Consider the following 22,579-nt stretch of genomic DNA (forward strand, 5'->3'; position numbering starts at 1 on the left):
GCATTCCGAGCAGCCCATCTCCACTCGTCGTTTATTTCTTTTAAATCTCCCTCCTTTTACTCGTCCCCGTTTTTACACCCAGCCCTGTTTGTTTTTCTCAGCAAGGTGGGTTACCTCCCCTCCCAGCCCCGTCCCCCCCCCCGCGCTAGTATTTTGCCCGGTGCCAAGCTTTGAGTTTTCAGATTCGCCTCCCCTTCTGCAGCCTCCCTCCCCAGCCCCATCGGAGGAAATATTACAATGTTGCAAGCTGACGTAAGGACATTACAAGGAAAGGGCTACATTTCGGAGTGTTTATGAAAAGCCGCGGTACTGTACTGTCACCAGGGGGCACGCAATATAATGCATTTCGCCAAACATTTTGGATAATAATCATTTACCAACAACAACACACAAAAAAGCCCCAGCTTGCCTGGAGCTTGCAGAGCCAGAGAGGAGCCATGCAGCCAAAGTTTGGGAAGCCCTTTATTATTTTTCTGACATTGCGAGCTCGCCCTTGAGGAGCTGTAATTGCATTATCTGATTTTTTTTTCCACCCTTCTTCTCTCCCCCCCCCCCTTCCCCTCCCCACTCCGTCTCTCGACATTGCAATTTTTTGCTTGCGTTTTGGAAGGAGAAACCGCCAGCTACCGAGCGGCAGGAGCCGCCGCCAGCCCTGCTCGCTTGCCTGGGAGTCCAGTGTTGTTTTGAAGGGAGCTCAGCTAACATGGCGACGGTGCCCGTCTATTGCATCTGCAGGCTGCCCTACGACGTAACCCGCTTCATGATCGAGTGCGATGCCTGCAAGGACTGGTTCCACGGCAGGTAACACAAAGGGCTCCGGCCTGCTGTTCCCCCCCCTTCCTCCCCCGCACCCCGCTCGGGCTGCGATCGCCCCTTCTCGCCCTTCGCCGCCTTGTCTCTCCGGGGCAGAGGGAGGCAGGCGGCGGAGCTGCCGCCGCTGCTGTTGCTGTGTGCAGTTTTCCAACAGGCCTTTTTGGAGAGGAGGAGGAGGAGCCTCGCTGCCCCCGGCCCTCGCTGCTGGGGCTTTTTTCTTTTGGGGGGGGGGGGGTTGTTTTGTAAATGTTCGGTTCTCAGCACAGTGCCTAACCCCCCCCCCCGGTCATGGGGGGCTATTGTCCTGGCGGGGGCGGGGGCGGCTCTGGCTCACGCCTGCTTTCCGGACCATTGCACCGCTGCCTGGTGGGCTCGTTGTGCGGGGCCCGGGGAAGCGGCTGCACAGCGGGGCTGGCTGGCTGCCGGCCGGGGGCTTGCAGCAGCGGACGCAGAGCTTGCGGTGGCCGGGCTCGCGGGAGCTTGTCCCGGGGAGGCGGCGGCCGCTGGGCCGGGCTCCGCTGTGGCGCGCGGGCGGCTCGGCTCCCGTGTGACAGGGGCACAATGGCCGGAGCAGCCTGAGCCGAGCGCCGGGCAGGGCCCGCCCGGCCCGCGGCACATGGGCGGGGGAAGGGGGCTCGGAGACAGGCGAGCGCGGGCCCCGCAGCGGCAAGGCGGGCTGCGAGCAAGACCCCGAGAGGCGGGTAGGGGCCGGGCTGGGAGCCCCCGGCCGCTGCGGTGGGAGCCGGCTTGCCCCGGGAGCAGGGGCGCCGCTGGGCGCGCTTCGCGCCCGGCGGGGTGGGGGGGAAGACCCCGCTAGCTCACAGCCCGCCCCTGCCACGGCAGGGCCTCTCGGGGGCTGCACCGAGCCACGCCAGTGTGCCCAGGGACGTGGGGGGCGAGACCCCCGAGCAGCCCCCAGACCTCCCACTGCCTAACAGCCCCCCATGACTGACCCCCCCACCTCCTAGCTACCCTTTGACCTCCCACCACATAGCAGCCCCCTGTGACTGAGCCCCCCACGCCCCAGAGCAGCCCCCTGTGACTGTCACCCCACGGTTTTCAAGCGGTGCCTAGAGCAAAGGGAGGGGACTTCGGAGCCCATTGACAATTAGCAGCGTGTTAACAATTTAACAGCAAAACTAACCTATTGCAGTCGTTTAACCCTGAGGTCAGTGACACTCAGCAGAATGGGTGCCGCCGCCCCTGCCCTCTCTCATTGTATCGCTACTGGGGGAGCGTGGGTTCGGAATACGTTGCTTTGCCCCTTTGTCATGTAACCACTACATTGCATTATCGCTGAGTCAACAGCATTGCTATGATCTTGGTGTCACAACAGTAAGTTTCTGGGATCACAGGGATTGCCCGAACAAAACAGAGCCCCCAGGTGACTTACAGCTAGTCAGCTATGAAGTGACTGAACTTCATATCTCCACAACTTTCGTGAGGAGGGGGGAAATGATGTTTGGGAGAGTTTGTTCAGGAGCAGACAAAGGGAGAGGCTTCTCTTTTTTTATTTATTTCATATTAAACCATGGTATAGAATGTATGGTTGAGGTTTTATGTAAGTGACAATATTGGACCAATTTCTGTTGTTGAGAGAGACAAGCTTTGGAGCTTAAACAGAGCTCTTCTAGGGTGGGGGTGTTATTTAGAGGAACAAATACTGTGAAACTGAACTTCAAGAACCTTTCTTTTTCTTTTAGGAATGGGGAAGTTAATTAAAAATAATGTAAAGAAAGTTAAGGGGATTAAAACTCAGAGAATCACCTTGAGGATTGTTTAAAAATAAACTTATTAGAGTCATACAAGACTTGGGTACTCCAGATCAACAAAAATTAAAATCAAGGGAAACATAGAGGGGGGTTGAACAGCAAGGTACCAGAGGTTTAGAATTAAAATGGTGTCCTTTTAAAAATTGACTCAAATTATACTAATAGAATGGAAAACATCTCCAGTAGTTATTTGAAAAACCAAGAGGAAACTTGAGGAGTAAGTAGCCAGAAGTATACAAAATAATAAGATATTCTTCTAAGTTTATTTAGAGTACTGTTGGAAGCCATCAGGAAGGTCAGTGTGACTGCGAGTCCCTCAGGATGGAAAGGTGGACATAAAAAGCAATTCTTTATAAGTAGTAAAGGTCAGATACTGTGACAGATCGAAGTATCAAAAAAGAAGTGAAATTAAAATAGAGTCAATCACCAGGGCCAAAGATGTAATTTATCTCTTAGTTCTAAAAGAATTCAAGAACGAAGTAGCTTAGTTAAAAACTATTGGAAAAATAATAGGGAAATCATTTAAAGAGTGTGTTAAGCTCCTAAACTGAGTGCACATCGTGTGATAGGTATTCTGTAAGGGTAAATTGTGACTCTCTCCTGTTAACTCTTTTGAAGAGTTCTCACAGAATACCAGATAAAGGAGATAGGTTAAGGGCTTGTTTTCACTGTCACTGATGTCAGTGGGTACTGGAGCAGGCCCGAAACCAACTAATGGAGACTGAGCTGGAGATAGTTTATAGAGGTATTACAAAAGGAATTTGATAAACTTCCTTCCAAGAGGCTATTATAGAAACTTGTTAACTGTGGGGGGAGAGGTAAAGTCTCATCATGGATTTAAAAAGTGGTTCAGAAATGTGAAGCAAAGTGTGTGAATTAATGGCCAGTTCTTGTAGGTGAAAATGTTAGTAGTGGGGTGCTCTAGGGTTATGAACTAGACAAATTTCCAAAGTGGTGTGCAGTATCTCATGTTTGTTAAGGATTTGGAAGAGAGGGGTGACAGAGAGGTGATAAAAATTAAATAGCCAAGACTAAAGAGGATTGTGAGAACTCAAGTAGGACCTAAAATCTCAGGGTTTTAAGACCGAATGGTGGCACAGTAAAGTCAACATAGACAAGTAAGTAAGAAGGGACTAGTTAAGATACTTGTATACACTGATGGGTTTTGAAGGGAAATGCTCAGGAAAATGATCTCTGCATGTCTGTGGACAGCTCAATGAAGACAAAGCTCAGTGATAGTGAAATAGGATGTTCTACGTGGTATTAGAAGGGAAAGAACATAATAGCAAACGGTTGGTGTATCTTCACCTTGCGAACTGTGTTCAGTTTTAATGATCTTAAATAGAAATAGCAGCAAACATAAAGGTTCAGAGGTGGACTCTAAAAATAACTAGGGACTTTGAGAAAGATGGGGCTTCCACACAAGGAGAGATTAAAAAGACTTGGTATTTACCTTGAAGAAGAGACGCAGAAGAAGTGGTATGATAGAAGAGAAAGGCCATTTGGATGCCCCTATTTGCCTTTTTTCATAATATAAGCACAAAGAGGTAATCAATAGAAAAAACATACCTGGTGGTTTAGTTTTTTTAAAAAATCATGGGTGTCTTTTAGAGACCTCAATCTTGCAAGTTTGTATGTGTGTGTATATTTTACACTACCACCAAAAACTATTATTTTTAAAATAATGTAATTTTTTTCAATAAAATATACATAACAATCTTAAACTCATGTCACACATTCTGTGCACTTATGATAGTCACAAAAAAGTTCATTTTATTTCTGAATTATTTGCAAGCTTAATACATTGTCTTAATATTCAAACTAATCAATGTACAAAGAAGCTCATCAAAATTAGTAATTTTTGAAGGGGGAGAACTTTATTGATTTCTTCAAGTACCGTGGTAGGCTGTGGGATTTCTTAAAAATTCCATAATCCCTATTTTGTTTTTGTGGAAATGGCTCAGGTGTTTTCCTGATTCCTCTGTGATGGGGCTTTCCAAACGTTTTCGTAGCGTGCACCAATTCTTAATAGAGATATTTCATGGGCTACTTCACATCACATTCCTAATGTCTCCTCTCATTTGACATTGAATAACATCCCCGTGGCAACTGCAACAATTGCTTATATAGGAAATTAATATTAGAAAAGTATTAAATTTATTTTAGGCTTTCATTTAATGTACTTTAGCATCTGGAAATAAGAATGAGGAGCAAGTGCTAACTGACTAGCCAGCTCTCTGCAGACCACCAGGAAGTGCTCTGCAGATCTCTAGTGGTCCATGGACACCAGTTTGGACATCATTACTCCATGATATTATCTGACAAAATTACCTGAGAGAGATCCAGGTTTCTCATGCCTGGTGAAAGCCAGTCAGAAGCTTTTTGGGTTTGTTACCTTCTCTTGGGAGGACAAGATACCAAACATCCTTAAAGAAACAATGGTTAGACCTTTCTCAAGAAGCCATCTCTTAATGTTAATTATCTCTCCAGTTGCCAGTTATTACCATGTTTCAAACTTTTCATTTTTGGGGAAGATTACACTTCAGTAGGCATCTTTTTATTTTCTGGATTCCTATCATTTTGGTTTCAGGATTGGGTATGTTATAGTGATTACATTCATATCGTTGGTTGATGAACTCCTGGCCCTAGACAAAAGTCAAGAGTCTGATGATTTTGTAAGAACTAGAGCTTTTCATATTGTTGCCCAGGTGGTGGTCCTGATATGTTGGCAGGGTGTAAAAGGGGTGAGTGGAACTGTTCTTCACTGGTTCTGCTCTTTCCTTTTGGAATAGTTTCAGAGGGTCTGTGAAGCTCTTCTCATCTGTGGTTCCATACTGCTGTCCCTTCCGTGCAACATGCACAAGGCCCTTTGAGAGTGTTTGTGTTAATGTTTGGGGCTACAGTGTCACCAATAGGAAGATGACCTCCTTGTTTGTGCTTCTCATTAGATTGAGACTGAATAATTTCCTTGTTCTGTCCAGGCCCTTCGAAAACAAGTTGGCTGAAGCTCAATCCACAAATGATGGAGGTGATGCATGTTGGCTAGGGAAAACAACCTGAGGAGTTGCCGATAGGAGTTTAGCTGCTCTGTTTGTTAATGGAGAATGTCCGTCCTTTCCCAAAGAGATTCACTCTCTTGGGATACTTTTAGATTCCCAGCTGCTCTTGGCTTCCCAGGTAGCAGTGGTAGCTCATGGTGCTGTCTTTCATCTGTGGTGATTTACGAGGTTACCGCCTTTCTTTAAAGTGACGCTGTCACCTCCAGGTTTGACTACTGCAGTGTGCTCTACCTCGGCTACCTTTAGCAACCACTTGGAATGTTTAGCTAATGTAGAATGCAGTGGACCTCCAACTTGGTGGAGTGGTTTGGTGGCTCTGTGAACTGCACAGGCTTCTCATCTGCTTCCAGGAGCAATGGAGAGTGTGGGTTCTAATATATAAAACCATGTATGGTATGGTACCTGCCTGCCTTAGGGAGAGCCTCCCTTCTTTTGAACCCACGCTGCAGCTGAAATCAGCTAAGGTGCTTTGACTCTTCTTAGCTTATGCGCATCTGTGCCTCAGATAGCGCATGACCAGGATTCATCACCAAATTTGGATTTCTGGTTAGATCATTAGCTGGCCCAGGCTGGGTCCTGACAGGGAGTGTGACGTAAATGCTGATCCGTGCCTCCCAGGGTTCTTTGACTGACAGCCTATGAATGCAAACCCCTTGAAGGCTGGAGGGAGACCTGTTCAGTGGCAAGACCCAGCTATCATACTTGCTCATTCTGGAAGTGTGCCAGAATCTAAAGTTTTCTGAACTTTAGAGCAGAGCAAGGCAAGGCTTTTTGTTCAAGTATTTCCTTAACTATGGAACAATATTGGCTTATTTATTAAGGTTGATAGGTACAGGACGGTAAGTTATTTATCCTCTTAGCTGTGGGAGTTTAACATGGTGTTTCATTAATTTGTATCAGGCACCCAGATGCCATAGGAGGGGTACATACAATCATTCACTAAATAGAAAGAAGAAAGGGAAATACTTTTTTTTTTTTTTTTTTGCACCACATATATTTAAGCCATGGAACCCTCTGCCACAAGAAATCATCATGGTAAATAACTTAGTAAGATTAAAAAATGATTAGCTATTTAGAATGACAAGGGTAACACCCACAGTTCCCACAGGTAGAATAAAACTGAGTGTGCTAAACCTGATGCATTGATACTTAAGATGAATACCAGCTGGAGTATTGACCATTATTGGGAAATAGCTCTCTTTTGGTATGGAAATTCTAAGTTCCTATCAATGTTCTATCTAGTCTAGTATCTTATGTCTGACAGCGGCCAATTCTGGATGCTTGGATTAAGGTATAAACTCCTCATAATGCACTTTGGTTTGCAATACCATACAATGGAAGATTGTAACTATAGATTCAACTCCTGTTTGTATAAATATAAATCCTGTTTTGAATCTTACTGACTAGTTTCCCTCAATATTATCAAGTGTCAATGTGTTTTGCAGATTTACACTGTACAAACAGTGTTTCATTTAGTACAGGGAATTAAAAATATGAAAAAAAGTTGCATATGTTTAGTTGTTTAATTTTATATCTTAAAGATTTTAGGTGTTTCAGAGTACCCTAAAGGAATAATCCGCATTAAGGGCTGGTCTATAAAGGGAAACTTACTTGAATAGCTGTTGTGGAATAAATTGTTCCACAAAGCACACTAATTATTTTGGAACAGAGTATTCACACGCAGAGCTATTCTGGAGTAGTTATTCCAGTCATTTTCCCCATGTAGACAAGCCCTTAGTGGGAATTGTCTGCTTTTTAAAAAAACTAACTTGTTTGTTTGAAACCTGGTGCAACAGTGTTTGAAACTAATATAAAAATACATTTTAAGCCTGCTTCCATTGAAGTCAATGTTTGTTTTATCATTTATTTCAATGGGAGTAGGATCAGGAACAACATAAGAACATAAGAAAGGCCATACTGGGTCAGATCAAAGGTCCATCTAGCCCAGTATCCTGTCTTCTGACAGTGCCTAATACCGGGTGCCCCAGAGGGAATGAACAGAACAGGTAATCATCAAGTGATCCATCCCCTGTCGCCCATTCCCAGCTTCTGGCAAACAGAGGCTAGGGATGCTATCCCTGCCCATCCTGGCTAATAGCCATTGATGGACCTATCCTCTATGAATGTATCTAGTTCTTTTTTGAACCCTGTTATAGTCTTGGCCTTCACAACATCCTCTGGCAAAAAGAATTCCACAGGTTACCTGTGTGCTGTGTGAAGAAATACTTCCTTTTGTTTGTTTTACACCTGCTGCCTATTAATTTCACTTAGTGACCCCTAGTTCTGATATGATGAGGAGTAAATAACACTCTCCACATCAGTCATGATTTTAGAGGCCTCAATCATGTCCCCCTTTAGTCGTCTCTTTTCCAAGCTGAAAAGTCCCAGTCTTATTAATCTCTCCTCATGCGGAAGCCGTTCCATACCCCTAGTAATTTTTGTTGGCCTTTTCTGAACCTTTTCCAATTCCAATATATCTTTTTTGAGATGGGGCGACCACATCTGCATGCAGTATTCAAGATGTGGGCATACCATGGATTTATATAGACTCGGGCAACATGCTATTCTCTGTCTTATTATCTGTTCGCTTTTTTTCACTGCCGCTGCACATTGAATGGATGTTTTCAGAGAACTAGCCACACTGACTCCAAGATCTCTTTCTTGAATGGTAACAGCTAAATTAGACCCCATCATTTTATATATATAGTTGGGATTATGTTTTCCAGTGTGCATCACTTTGCATTTATCAACATTGAATTTCATCTGCCATTTTGTTGCCCAGTCACACAGTTTTGAGAGATCTTTTTGTAGCTCTTTGAGTCTGCCTGGGACTTAACTATCTTGAGTAGTTTTGTGACATCTGCAAATTTTGCCACCTCACTGTTTACCCCTTTTTCCAGATCATTTATGAATATGTTGAATAGGCTGTATCCCAGTACATACCCCAGGGGGACACCACTATTTACCTCTCTCCATTCTGAAAACTGACCATTTATTCCTATCCTTTGTTTCCTATCTTTTAACCAGTTGCCAATCCATGTGAGGACCTTCTCTCTTATCCCATGACAGCTTACTTTGCTTAAGAGGGACCTTGTCAAAGGCTTTCTGAAAATCTAAGTACAGTAACACCTCACTTAAAGTCCTCTCGGTTAATGTTGTTTCATTGCTGATCAATTAGGGAACATGCTCCTTTAAAGTTGCGCAGTGCTCCATTATAACATTGTTTGGCAGCTACCTGCTTTGTCCACTACCTGCAGGAAGAGCAGCCCGTTGGAGCTAGCTGGTGGGGGTTTGGAACCAGGGTGGGCCGGCAGACCCCCATCAGCTCCCCGCTCCCCTAAGTTCCCTGTGTGGCAGCCACCCAGCAGGCTATCAATTGCCGGGCAGTTCAGCTGTCCCTCCCCCCACTGCCATGTGCTGCTCCTGCCCTCCCGGGAGCCTCTTGCTTGCTGTGCAGGGGTGGGGGACAGGGGTGTTAATGTCAGGGTGTCCCCCTCCCCCTTCTCCTGCCCTCCACTCCTTTACCCCATCTCCACCGGGGCGGGGGGGTGGGACGGACAGAACACGGCTCAGGACGGAGGGAGCTTGCTGGCAGCAGCTGCTGTCTCAACTTGCTGATCTACTTAAAAAGGCAGTGTACTTAGAGTGGGGTCAGCGTACTTAAAGGGGCAATGCATGTCTCTCTCTAGCATGGTGTCTCCCCTCCCTCTGTTTGTGCTGTCTTGTAGAGTGTGAGGCTACATTAACAACAATGTATTAACCCTTGAGGGCTCAGCCAAATGCTAGTTCATCATTTAGCAGTAAGGCATTCCTTGGGAAATATCCCACCGTCTTCCACCCTCTGACTTTACCACCTCAATCAGACTTCACAATCATCATTGCTGTGTACAGTATTAAATTATTTGTTTAAAACTTATGCTGTGTATATATGTGTGTGTGTATAACAGTCTTTTGTCTGGTGAAAAAAATTTCCCTGGAACCTAATCCCCCCTATTTACATTAATTCTTATGGGGAAATTGGATTCACTTAACATCGTTTCGCTTAAAGTAGCATTTTTCAGGAACATAACTACAACGTTAAGCGAGGTGTTGCTGTACACTATATCCACTGGATCGCCCTAGTCCACATGCCTGTTGACCCCCTCAAAGAATTCTAGTAGATTGGTGAGGTCTGATTTTCCCTTTACAAAAACCGTGTTGACTCTTCCCCAACAAATTATATTCATCTCTATGTTTATGTCTATAGTTTCAACCAGTTTGCCTGGTACTGAAGTCAGGCTTACCGGCCTGTAATTGCCGGGATTGCCTCTGGAGCCCTTTTTAAAAATTGGCGTCACTTTAGCTATCCGAGGCCTTTACATTATTCTGGAAGTTTAAAAAGAGTTTAAAGAATTTAAAGTACCACTTAACATTCAAATCCATGTGGAGTCTCTGTACTTCCTTTTGTTGCAGTCTTTTAAGGGGAGAGCAAATTTTCATTGGCTTTCTAATCAGATCAGGAACTCCACTCTTAGCCTTCCTTCATAAATATGGGATTCAGAATTAAGTTCCCATGCTAATTATCAAAACATAGTTTTCAGCTGCAAATGAACTCTGACCAGCAGGTAAAGCAAAACAATATTGTGAAGCCCGTCAGTGTTGAGTTCTTGATCCCATAGAATGACCCACAGATAATTGTTTCACCACTTTTCTTGTTTTGAGATACATAACTATGGAAAGAGATTTACAGTGGAAACTAAACAATCTTAACATGCCGTAGGATACTTCTGATTGATACTCCAGTATCTCCAGAGACCTTGTGATGTCAGTCATAATATCAAGACTGCTTTGCATGCATTTATTAATAAAAACAGAGAATATTCTCCATATACACTGTGGATTGTCAAATTATTAATAATGCATCCTGTTTTATTTTCTGGAAAAAAACTGCCAAAGGGCCAAAACTTGGTGTGAATGGAAAAAGGTTGAATTACACAGCCCTAAAAATAAAAAGTTTACAATGGAAACTGCAAGTTGACCTTAACTCTGAGGTGCCAGAATTCTAATACTGACAACCCCAGGCAAAGCACTTCAGTAGTTACACAGCACTTTATTTCTAAAGTACGGGCTCCTTGTTCAGATATGCATGCAAGGAGAAAGTGGATTAGCTTCCTCAGAATAGTCAGTTCTTTTATCTTTGGGTTTTCTGTTCCCTTTTGGAACACTGCCCAGGTATCAAACTAGTATTCCGTAGCTGTTAGCATGATATCTAGCGCTGTAATGCTGACTTTCGAGCTGAGTGGGCTTTTCACTCCTGAACAGTGCTTTGTTTTAGGACTCAGTTTGACTATTGATTAGAAAGCTCACAGGTTTTCAGTGCCTGGGTGCTTGAGGCTCAGGCACTATAGCATGGTGAAAAAGAGTGGTCCTTATTGATAGGTGTGGGACTGGAAATATAAAGTCTTGTATTTAAACCTGTTTGTTAGAATATATAATGGCCCAAATTTGCAAAAGGGTCCAACATGAGACAGTTTGAGCCTCATTTTCAGAGTGCTGAGTACCCAATTTTTATTCATAGCAAATAGGATAACGAACGCTTAGCAGTTCTCTCAAAGGCAGCCTGTAGTCTCTCAGTTTAGGAGCTCAAAAGTCAAGGAACCCCAAATTAGTGGATATTTTAGAAAATATGGATCTAAATGATAGTAACTGTAGACACTTCTATGATAGGAACAGGCCTGCAAGTGTGTTACTGAGATACTAGCATCTGACAGCAAGTAATAGACTTGTCCAGTTGCACTTCTAGTATGTGTGAAAGTCCTTTAAAGATAAAAGGATTTTACAACGGAAAGTATAATAATGTTATGAATATTAGACACAATTCAGGTTTAATTAAAAAAAATCTAGCAGAAGGCTCCAGTGCCCACCATGAACCAAAAACCTGTTGCTGAACCACATTTGGGGCCCAATTCAAGGACAAAATGTCTGTTAACTTCAATGAGTGCAAGATTGGACCCTTAAGCAGCTGGCAGTTTTTAGCCAGAAAGGTTCAAACAGCATCATTTTCCAGGTATAGTTAGTAAAGGGAAATAAATTCTGCCAGTGAGCAAGGAGGAGGTAGATTAGCAGACCCACTGTTTGTAACCTGAATATGTCTGTGGTGGGGGAGAGTAGAGATTTTGTTTAATATTTCTGCAGAACCAGTTAAAACAATTTAACCATATATGAGGAAAAAATTGTTGCTGGACAGAGAAACTTTGTCACGATTATTGTAACTCTTTAAAAATGATTTCCCTTTATTTTTGACAGCTATCTCAACCCGTTCCTTCTCTCCCTAATAGGCAGACTCTTCCATTAACATTGTCACCATTTGTTGATCTGTTTGAACCTGTGTAATGTGAATGGAACTATTATGGTTCTTCCATGGTTCTCATGATTATTCCAGTTTTTACATAGGGGGCTAGATGGCTTGGGAGATTGGCAATGACTGTGTAGTGCCTTTTACCACCAGGTTATTTTTTTGGTTCTGGTTAAAGTTGGCAGAGAGCCGATGTTATTACCACCTCATGGCTGTTCAGTGACCTTTGTGAAATGAGTTGGTGGGCTCCATTTTTTACCTAGGTGATAGATAGATAGGAAACACATGACAAAACCCACCCTGGGCAAAATTCTGAAGTCAGTGAGTGTTTTGCTATTTAGGTCAGTAGAGTCAGGATTTCACCCTGTATCTGTTGGCAACATTTTGAAAGCCCCAGTGGAGAGGCCAAGATTTGGATGAGCAATGACACCCCTAATGGCACTCCCCCTATCAGGATACCAGATGTAGAGGGGGGTCAGTGGGGAAACTGGAAAAGGTTCACTCTCAGTCTTTGCTGCCTGCCAGTGTTCTGAGCATGGACAACTTCATTCTCCAGTGCTGTTAATCTTTGTGCCTTGCATGAGCACTGCATGCGTGTCAGTTTTAAAAGTGAATGATCTTTTTGCTGGAACTTTTATGAGCAAAATTATATTACACTTTAATTATATTACACATTCAAATTCTGCGTGAAATCTCAGCAAATATAAACTTGTACTAGTCGTGTAATACTCTGATAATCCCAATTAATACAACTACCAGTCAGCCAAAGGGCAATAATTTTCCCTGATGTAATAACTTCCTTTCCTGTTAATCAGAAACTGAGTTTATTCAAAATGTTTTGCATCTACTCTCTACATTTAGATAAACATGGTTGAATGGTATTAAAAAATCTGGTATAATCATGCATTGTAATGACTCCAGAGACTTCGCTGCAATGTAAGTATCCTAAGTTTTGTTTAAATTGACCAGATTTTTCACAGTAGCCATTTTATGCATCTAATCTGTGGCATGGAACACAATGTGCATGTATTAAAAATTCTTAGACCTCACTATTTTACATATAAAGTATCTCCTCTCTCAACTTAAAAAACCCTCAGTTATTTCTAAATTAGTATTTGAAAACAGTAGAAGTGTATCATCTGTTTCAGGTATGTTATTTTCATATTGCTGTTCATCTCCATAGTGTCTGAGTACCTTCCACACAGGGTATGTCTACAGTTGGAGCTAGAGGTGTGATTCCCATCTCGAATCATACTTGGGCTAGCTCCCATCGAGCTAGCATCCTAAAAATAGAATGTGGCCATTGCAGTGTTATCTGAGACCTTCAGCATGTAATCGGGGTGCTACCTGTCCCACTGCTGCAGCTGCATTCTGTTTTTAGCGCACTAGCTCAGTGAGAGCTACCATGAGTATGTCTCTTCGAACTGGGAATCACACCCCTAGCTCAAAGTGTAGGCACACCCTTAGGACAGATTGGCAGTAGCTAGCTCCCTAGTAGACTTCATGCAATCTCTGACTCTTCTTCCTTTTCAGGCCACAAAAAAGAGATTTATTAGTTTATTTAAATGACTTCAAAATTTTATTTGTAAAGGTGTAATTGTTAAATGTGCAGAAAGTGTGGTAGATATTTTACAATCTAATCCATTATAGATCAATCATGTTAACACTTTTTAAACAATGCATTCCTAGGCTGAGAATATATGCATTAAGTGTCAGTGCAGTATGATTTGGAAAGGCCAAGTAATAAGCCCCTGTGCACACAGAGCTAAATTCATCCGAGAAAACAGTGACATTATCCCAGCAAAGTGTTTAACCTGTGGGGTTTATAACACAATTGCTGCTATATCTGTATCTATGATGATACTGTTAAAATAGCAGGCTATGTAAAAAGTTTACCTGGCTACTGTAACTGAAATCATCATTATCTCTTTTGAAGAAGGCAATTTACCTACCACTACAAAGAATGAAGTAGTCCAGCCACTTCTGAAGTAACCCACACTGGACACCATCATCACCTTGTCTCCTAGCTCCCTTAACTAGACAAACTCATTAAGAAAGTGGTGATGACCAAACTCCAATGGTTTCTCACCTTTGCTGATATCCTCTACTCTTTGGAGTCAGGCTTCTGGGAGGGATATGGCACAGTTTGCTGATGGATGATTTTCTCTTGGCCTTGGATATCAAACCAGCCTTCATGATTACACTGTTTGGTCTCTCAGCAGTCTTCAGTACTGTTGACTGTGCAGGACTGGATTTAGGGGTGGGCGACCCATGCAACCGCATGGAGTGCCGGGCTTGGGGGGTGCCGGGCTTGGGGGGTGCCGGGCTTGGGGGGTGCCGGGCTTGGGGGGTGCCGGGCTTGGGGGGTGCCGGGCTTGGGGTGCTGTAAGGTATTGAAAAGTTTAACAAATGGGGGAGAGGCGCTGAAGGCACTCTTCAGCTGGAGTGCCATTTGATCTAGGGCCGGCCCTGGCTGTAAGGGGCTGAAGAAATGCCTAAGAGACCTAGGAGAAGTAAATGTGGTAGCTCTTCACTGTCTCAGACAGGCTCCCCAAAACCTAGCTAGAGTGACCAGATGTCCTGATTTTACAGGGACAGTCCTGATTTTTGGGGCTTTTTCTTATATAGGCACCTATTATACCCCACCCCATCCCGATTTTTCAAACTTGCTATCTGGTCACTCTACTAGACATGCTGTGTACGTGGTCCCAGTCCAGCAGAGCACCTCTTTCACTTCAAGCGTGTGAGTAGCCTATTGAAATTAATGGAGCTATTCACATAATGGAAGCTGGGCACATGTTTAAGTGCATTACTGGATCCGGTCTAAGGCCTGTCACATGGAATCCAGCAGGATTCTGTGCTTTTGTCCATCATTTTCAATATCAGTGGCTAGGGCTGGGCAAAAACTAACAGGAAATATGCTCCAGTGAAAAGCAGATCTTTTTTTCAATGAAAACATTTGTAGAAGATTCCCCCCCCTCCCCATTTTTCAACCTGTTTTCATATGTATTAAAGCTAGCACATGTAGCAACACTTATAGTTAAGGTTACCTAAATGTTTCCATTATAAAATATCATTTGTAGTTGCTTATAACTTTCTCAACATTTTAGCATTTCAGCAAAAATAGGTATTCTTGCTCCCAGATAAGGAGCACATTTTTCCCCCTAAAATTTTCATCAAACATATTTCAAAGATATAAGGATTGAAAAAATTCAGATTTTCTGCTAAGAAACAATTGTTGTGACTTTTTTTAGCACCTCAATGGAAGGTGTTGGAAACTTGAAATTTGATAAAGAGGTAGTCCATATGTCATACCAGCCTTACATTGGTCTGGAAAAGAAGCCCATATTTAATGCATGTTCACTGTTAAAACATTTAATACTAATAATCTCCCAGTGTTCCACTGGCACAGTAGATATGTGTTATGTGTATACAGAATGAGAATTTCCATGAATAGATATCATCTCTGGATTTCATTGGATTTGCACGTGTGTTTGTCAAAGTGTGCAAAAACTGAATGAGCACTTTACTTTGCACCATATATGTTCTTTGCCTGGAGCTTTTTGTATGAAATATTTATATATACATATAAGATTATTGGGAGACCATGCATACCATGGACATGCACTAATACTTCTCAAATGATGCAGCTTCCTTCATTTCAGTGCTGGAAAGAAATAAACGGATGAAAATTATTTGGTTCAATCATAATTTAGAGAATGCAGAAGTGATAAAGGTAGGAAGTAGCACTGTCAAACGATTAAAAAAAATCACAATTGTGAGATTAATTGCAGTTTTAATCAGACTGTTAAATTTAAATTGGTAATATTATTATTATAAATATTTTGGACTTTTTTCTACATTTTCAAATATATTGATTTCAGTTATAACACAGAATACAAATATTTGTACAGGGCTCAGTTTGTATTTGATTACAAATATTTGCATTGTAAAAAGATAAACAAAAGCAATAGTATTTTTCAATTCACCTTGTACAAGTACTGTAGTGCAATCTCTTTATTGTGAAAGTGCAACTTACAAATGTAGATTTTTAAAATATATACAACTGCAGTCAAAAACAAAACAATGTGTAAAATTTTAGAGCCTACAAATCCACTCAGTCCTACTTCTAGTTCAGCCAATCTTTCAGACAAACGAGTTTGTTTACATTTACAGGAGATAATGCTGCCTCCTTTTTATTTACAATGTCACATGAAAATGAGAACAGACATTCACATGGCACTGTTGTAATATAAAGTGAGCACTGTACACTTTGTATTCTGTTGTAATTGAAATCAGTAAAGAAAAACATTCAAAAGTATTTATAATTTTAAATTGGTATTCTATTATTGTTTAACAGTGCAATTACAACTGTGATTAATTGCCACTATTTTTTTAAATCTGGTTAATTTGTTTTCTGTTAATTGCATGAATTAGCTGCAATTGATAGCCCTAGTAGGAAGAATAAAGCACTTGCAGAAGCTGGCTAAGGTACCAACCCCATCAATGCATCTGACCACATAAGTTCCCTCTAAGCTGCATGGCTGTGCAGCTGCCTGTTAAGCCCCACACAGGGGCTCAGGGCTGGGGGGGGGAGTTGCCTCTCCCCCAGCATGGACCTGCTGCGGCGGGGAGAGGTGCCCCTCCCTCGGCCTGGCCCAGCCCAGCCAGAACTGCTGCACCTGGGGAGCGGCACCTCTCCCCCAGCCCCGAGCTGCTATGGCGAGAGAGGACTGGGGGGAGTCTTCTTTCCCACCGCAGCGCTCAGGCAGCCTGCACCCCAAACCTCTCATCCCTTGTCCTACCCCAGAGCCTGCACCCCCCACACCCCAAACCTCTGCCCCAGCCCTGAACCCCTCATCCCCAGCCCCACCCCAGAGCCTGCACCCCAAGTCAGAGCCCTCATTCCCCTACACCCCAACCCTCTGCCCCAGCCCTGAGCCCTCTCCTGGACCCTGAACCCCTCATCCCCAGCCCCACCCCAGAGCCTGCACCCCAAGTCAGAGCCATCATTCCCCTACACCCCAACCCTCTGCCCCAGCCCTGAGCCCTCTCCTGGACCCTGAACCCCTCATCCCCAGCCACACCCCAGACCCCGCATCCCCAACCAGAGCCCACATCCCAACCCTCTGCCCCAGCTCTGAGCCCCCTCCCACACTCCAAACCCCTCGGCGTCACCCCCACCACATGAATTTTGTTACGTGCACCAATATGGAGGTGATGTGTGACATTTCACCTCCATATTGGTGCACATAACAAAATTCATTCCGCACATGGATGTAAAAAATTAGAGGGAACGCTACTGACCACCATTCTTCAAAGTAGTGCATAGGTTTGGGGTTATGTTGAACTCCTCATAGCACCTAGATACACAGATTGCAGCAGTGACAGGGAACACTTTCCACCTCTCTGATCAGTTGAAGACCTAAGCACTGTGACCCATGCGTTCATCACCTGCAGGTTAGGCTACTGGAGCTGTCAGTATCAGGAGCTGAATGTAACTGCCCTATGGTAACTACAACTCATACAGCATGCACCAGTTTGCCCATTAAGGTAGCAAGACTGGTGTGAACATACCACACTTGTGCTTTGCATACACCACTGCTTTCCTGTCCATTTCTGCACAAAGTTCAAAATTCTAGTCTTACTCTACAAGATGCCCAATGAGTTAGGATCTCACTAGCCAACATGCACCAACACAACTGCTCTCCATATGGATGCTACATCTAGGGAAGCCTAGAATAAGAGTCTCATGCATTATCCCAGAGATTTCTTGGTGGCAGACACCCTGTTTGAATAATTCCTTACCAGAGGAGACCAATTTATTTTACAATGGCCTCTCTCAACACTGAGGAGGGACAACAAAGACAGAAGGATCGACTGATTTCTGGGGCAAAATACAAACAAGAGAGGGGGTCAAAGGCTCACAATGAGAGATCCAGAAGGGGATATTGAGCAGAGATCTCTGGACAGAACCCAATGCTCCAAAAAGGAGCCAAGCGAGGATGTGCTCTAACAAGTGTTTGGAAGAAGATGTCACATCCACAGAGAGCCTCCCTGTCCAGCTTCTTCTTCCTGGGTTGACAAATGGATATTTTAGCCAATGCCAGGAGTAGGTTACCAGGGGTGATCAGACTGACCCCAAGGCCTAATCATCTACAGATAAAAATGCAAGAGCCACTGTATGCTGGCTTACTTTTCCTCCATCAGGTCTGGCCACCTCTTTGGTTTCCCTCTTGCTGACTGGGTAGTTAGTCTGAGTCCTTCCAGGGAAACAAAAGTCCAGCCTTTCTGATGGGTTTAGAGATGGGTGTTGAAGAAGTTCAGGGTAGTGTCATTATGGCCAGTTTGGGAAGGACATCCCAGGCGTCCAAGGGGCAGGATGGAGAAAAGTACAAAGGGGCTTATGGGAGAAACAGACAAACAGATGAAGGATGCTGACACCATTAGATGAGAGAGGGAGAACTTGATGTGATGGAAGAGCAGGGACTCATAGGTAGAGTTGGTGGGACACTATTGGAATGATAGGCCAGGCAGGTGATTTTAACAGCAACATTTTGAATGGGCCTGAGTGGAGAAAGGTAGCAAGAAGGTCAGAGAGGAGAAGGTTGCAATAGTTAAGATGGGAGATAATAAGAACCTGGATGATAGTTTGAGCAGTGTGGACAGATAGAAAGGGCTTAATCTTGGCGAAGGTTCAGAGAAAGAAGTGGCCAGATATGGAATTAGAGTATTTTAGCAGAGTGACTCTTTAAAACCAATTGCCTAGCTAATATTATACCTTACAAAAGGCTTTGAAAATGTCCCTCCTAATAAAGTCAGTTGAGTAAAACTGCTGTTTGTTGTATTAGAATTTAAATCACAGGCAAGGGAGAAGAGGGTAAATACTATAGGGGATGTATTATGTTAGAAGCTACTAAATGAGAGTAGAATGTGTTCCTGTATGTACTTGTGTACTCAATAAATGTGAGTCATGTGATTAAATCCTACAGATTTATTCTTTCAGTTCAAGTCATCATCAGTATTAAAATAACGTAAAACAGTATCTCATTTTAAAGTTCTAACAGTCAGTACAGCAGTCTTCAACATTCTGATGCCAGATACAACAATGAATGCAAATGTTTTTCATTATGTTTTTTGGATGAATAGAGGATAACGTGGGAGTGCATCAAACAGTGAGCGAGCATCCAGAATCCAGACAATATTTAGTTCCTTCTCATTGAACACGTCACCAGAGCCTCTATTCCAGGGACTCTCAAACTTTTTCATAGTATGGACTGTGTTTTAATGCTGAGAATGTCTCGTGGATCACTATCCCTCCATTTGTGATTCTATAGTCCACTTTCTCTCCTGTTCATGATCACTAACTATCCCTCGGGCAACTACAACACTTACAATACTCTTCAATGTATTTTTTAGGGCTTTTAATGTAGTTTGGCAGCTGAAAATAAGAGGGAGTCGGTACCTCTTGAGCAGCCAGCTCTCTGCAGACCATCAACATGCATTGCATGGGGCCCATTTGGAATTGTGTTTCCTGTGGAATTATAAAATACTGTTGTGGTGAGGGATCCTGCTGAGTATCAGACCAAATCCCAATTGAGACTAGAACAGAAGCATGTAGGTCCATAAATTCCCTTTGCCTTTGTCACACCAAGCCAAGTCTCAGAAATCCCATGAAAAAACCATAAAACAACCAAATAAGCCAAGGTTATGTTCCCACAGCGGCTGACCTAAGTAGAATAGAGGGCCACAGTGGAGTTTGGTGCCCTCCAGTCCTAAACAATCCTGGCTGACTCATATCTACTATGGAAAGTGTAGAGTCTCTCTTATCACTCCAATATTTTCTTGGTCTGCTGTGGATGAATTTTTAAAACCTGTTTTCTTCTGTGAGAGGATCTGTATGTCCCACACGCAGCTGGAGAGTGAATGGATTCAGTCATGGGAATGGCTGCTTTGGAGTGAATGCCTATCAGTTAGGGATTGTTAATAGGCAGTCATAAAGGGGGGTGGGTTTGTTGGGAGGGGCCTTCTGGATGAAGGGGTTTTGTTTCCTTCCAGCTGAGCAGAGAGGACAGATGACTTTGTGCCCTGGCAGCAGTGGTCTCTTACTTGCTTAGATGCCTCAAAGGGGTACTTGAATTGTTGAGTTCCATTCCTCTGAAAAGAGGACCTGACAGATTTTACGGCCACAAGGGGACCAGTACGGTCCCCTACTCTGACCTCCTGCATAGAATTTCACTCAAAAATTTCTGTATCAAGACCATAATTTCTGGATGAACTAGTGCACATCTAGAAAGATATCCAGTCTTGAGGAGAATCCACCAAATTCCTTGGCAAGTGGTCCCAATGGTTAATTACCCTCACTGTTAAAACTTTGCACCCTATTGCCTGACTGAATTTGTCTAGATTCAATTTCCACCCCCTGGATTTTATTTTGACTCTGTCTGATAGATTAAACGGTTCTCTGCTATTGGAAATCTCTTCCCCATATAGGTTCTTACTTATACATTTGTTTGTTTAAGAAGGGAGAGCCATGAAGGCTCTGTCTGACTGCAGCAAACAGGGAATCCCTTTGTTTTTCTCTCTAAATGCAAGAAGTTAAAATTGTTTGTTTTGGGCCCTGGAGAGGAGGAAATTGGCCAACCGATGACTCCCCAGGAAAGAATATATTGATTTTTTAGACTCTTGTATTCCCCTCCCCTTCACAGAGTGAGAAACCCATTAGTTTCTAGGATGTGACAGTGACCATTTTCCTGTGTCTTCCACTGAACAGTAACTTGTCCCCACTTGAATTCACGCTGTACCCTCAATTACTAACATGCTGTCAAGGTTCTTCCCCCACTCTGAACTCTAGGGTACAGATATGGGGACCTGCATGAAAAACCTCCTAAGCTTATCTTTACCAGCTTAGGTCAAAACTTCCCAAGGTACAAAATATTCCACCCGTTGTCCTTGGACTGGCCGCTACCACCACCAAACTAATACTGGTTACTGGGGAAGAGCTGTTTGGACGCGTCCTTCCCCCCCAAAATACTTCCCAAAACCTTGCACCCCACTTCCTGGACAAGGTTTGGTAAAAAGCCTCACCAATTTGCCTAGGTGACTACAGACCCAGACCCTTGGATCTTAAGAACAATGAACAATCCTCCCAACACTTGCACCCCCCTTTTCCTGGGAAATGTTGGATAAAAAGCCTCACCAATTTGCATAGGTGACCACAGTCCCAAACCCTTGGATCTGAGAACAATGAAAAAGCATTCAGTTTTTTACAAGAAGACTTTTAATAAAAAATAGAAGTAAATAGAAATAAAGAAATCCCCCCTGTAAAATCAGGATGGTAGATATCTTACAGGGTAATTAGATTCAAAAACATAGAGAACCCCTCTAGGCAAAACCTTAAGTTACAAAAAAGATACACAGACAGAAATAGTTATTCTATTCAGCACAATTCTTTTCTCAGCCATTTAAAGAAATCATAATCTAATACATACCTAGCTAGATTACTTACTAAAAGTTCTAAGACTCCATTCCTGGTCTATCCCCGGCAAAGACCCAGCATACAGACAGACACAGACCCTTTGTTTCTCTCCCTCCTCCCAGCTTTTGAAAGTATCTTGTCTCCTCATTGGTCATTTTGGTCAGGTGCCAGCGAGGTTACCTTTAGCTTCTTAACCCTTTACAGGTGAGAGGAGCTTTCCCCTGGCCAGGAGGGATTTCAAAGGGGTTTACCCTTCCCTTTATATTTATGACACATGCTCATTAAATCAAACCATGGACCTTTTTTCATGCTTATATATCACCACAACAGCCAAAGGGATTTTTACCCCTTATTTTCAAAACACCTCCGGACCAAAATGCCTTTTGGTATGGTGTCAATATGGTAGGGGTAAAGTATATTCTGCACTTGTATAGGGATAAACTCTGTGATCCCGTGGGGGTGTTTTCCATCTGCAGTACTATGAACTTGCATTAATAAATGTCAATCCAAAGAGTATAATTACTGAAGAAAGTTGAAATCACTTGAAAATATAGGCTCATAATGGATTTAATCACAATTGTACTGTCACTGTAACACAGCCCAAACTAATAACTTCCAACAAAAGACAGCTATGGGAGCAAATTATGTAATGAGCACCACAAAGTATTTTAAATTTCTCTGTCAAATTGGAATGGTCGTCATGATTTTCTGCAGCCATCCTCCACCTCTCAGGAACTGTCTGCCTCTTTTAAAATATAAAATATTGTGGTGGTTTGGGAATATATTTATTGGCATAATGGTTCTTATAATCTAGGGTATTTGTCAGAAATCAGAACTTGATGCTTAAGAGGAAGGGAAAAAATGTGCATAAAAACTTTGTAATGCATAAGTCTATGAAACAAGGTGTAGGAGAAAAAATCCTTCCTGACCATTCAAAGAGATCTGCAGTGCCTCGAAGCATGAGCGAGGATTGTTCCTGGGACATTTTCTTAGCTTTTAAGAGTTCCGTGCAGGAAATTCTCTTGATGGCTTTCTTGGGAAAAATATGTGCTGTAGAGGGAAATGAAATTAATTTTCCCAGAGTACCTGCTATATTTATTGAGAAAATAATACTTCGGTCTCC

At 43.1% G+C, this 22,579-nt stretch overlaps 1 protein-coding gene across 1 annotated transcript in view; it reads left to right on the forward strand.

Annotated features, from left to right (window-relative positions):
• The first annotated feature begins 314 nt into the window (after positions 1–314).
• PHF2 (PHD finger protein 2) overlaps positions 315–22,579 on the forward strand; it is a 143,512-nt gene continuing 121,247 nt past the window's right edge. Inside the window, exon 1 of the mRNA XM_077821126.1 lies at positions 315–801. Coding sequence (XP_077677252.1) covers positions 704–801 — 98 coding nt within the window. The 5' untranslated portion in view covers positions 315–703. The remainder of the gene's footprint in view (positions 802–22,579) is intronic.

Source organism: Eretmochelys imbricata, chromosome 7 (genome assembly GCF_965152235.1).
Source record: "Eretmochelys imbricata isolate rEreImb1 chromosome 7, rEreImb1.hap1, whole genome shotgun sequence".
Lineage (NCBI taxonomy): Eukaryota > Metazoa > Chordata > Testudines > Cheloniidae > Eretmochelys > Eretmochelys imbricata.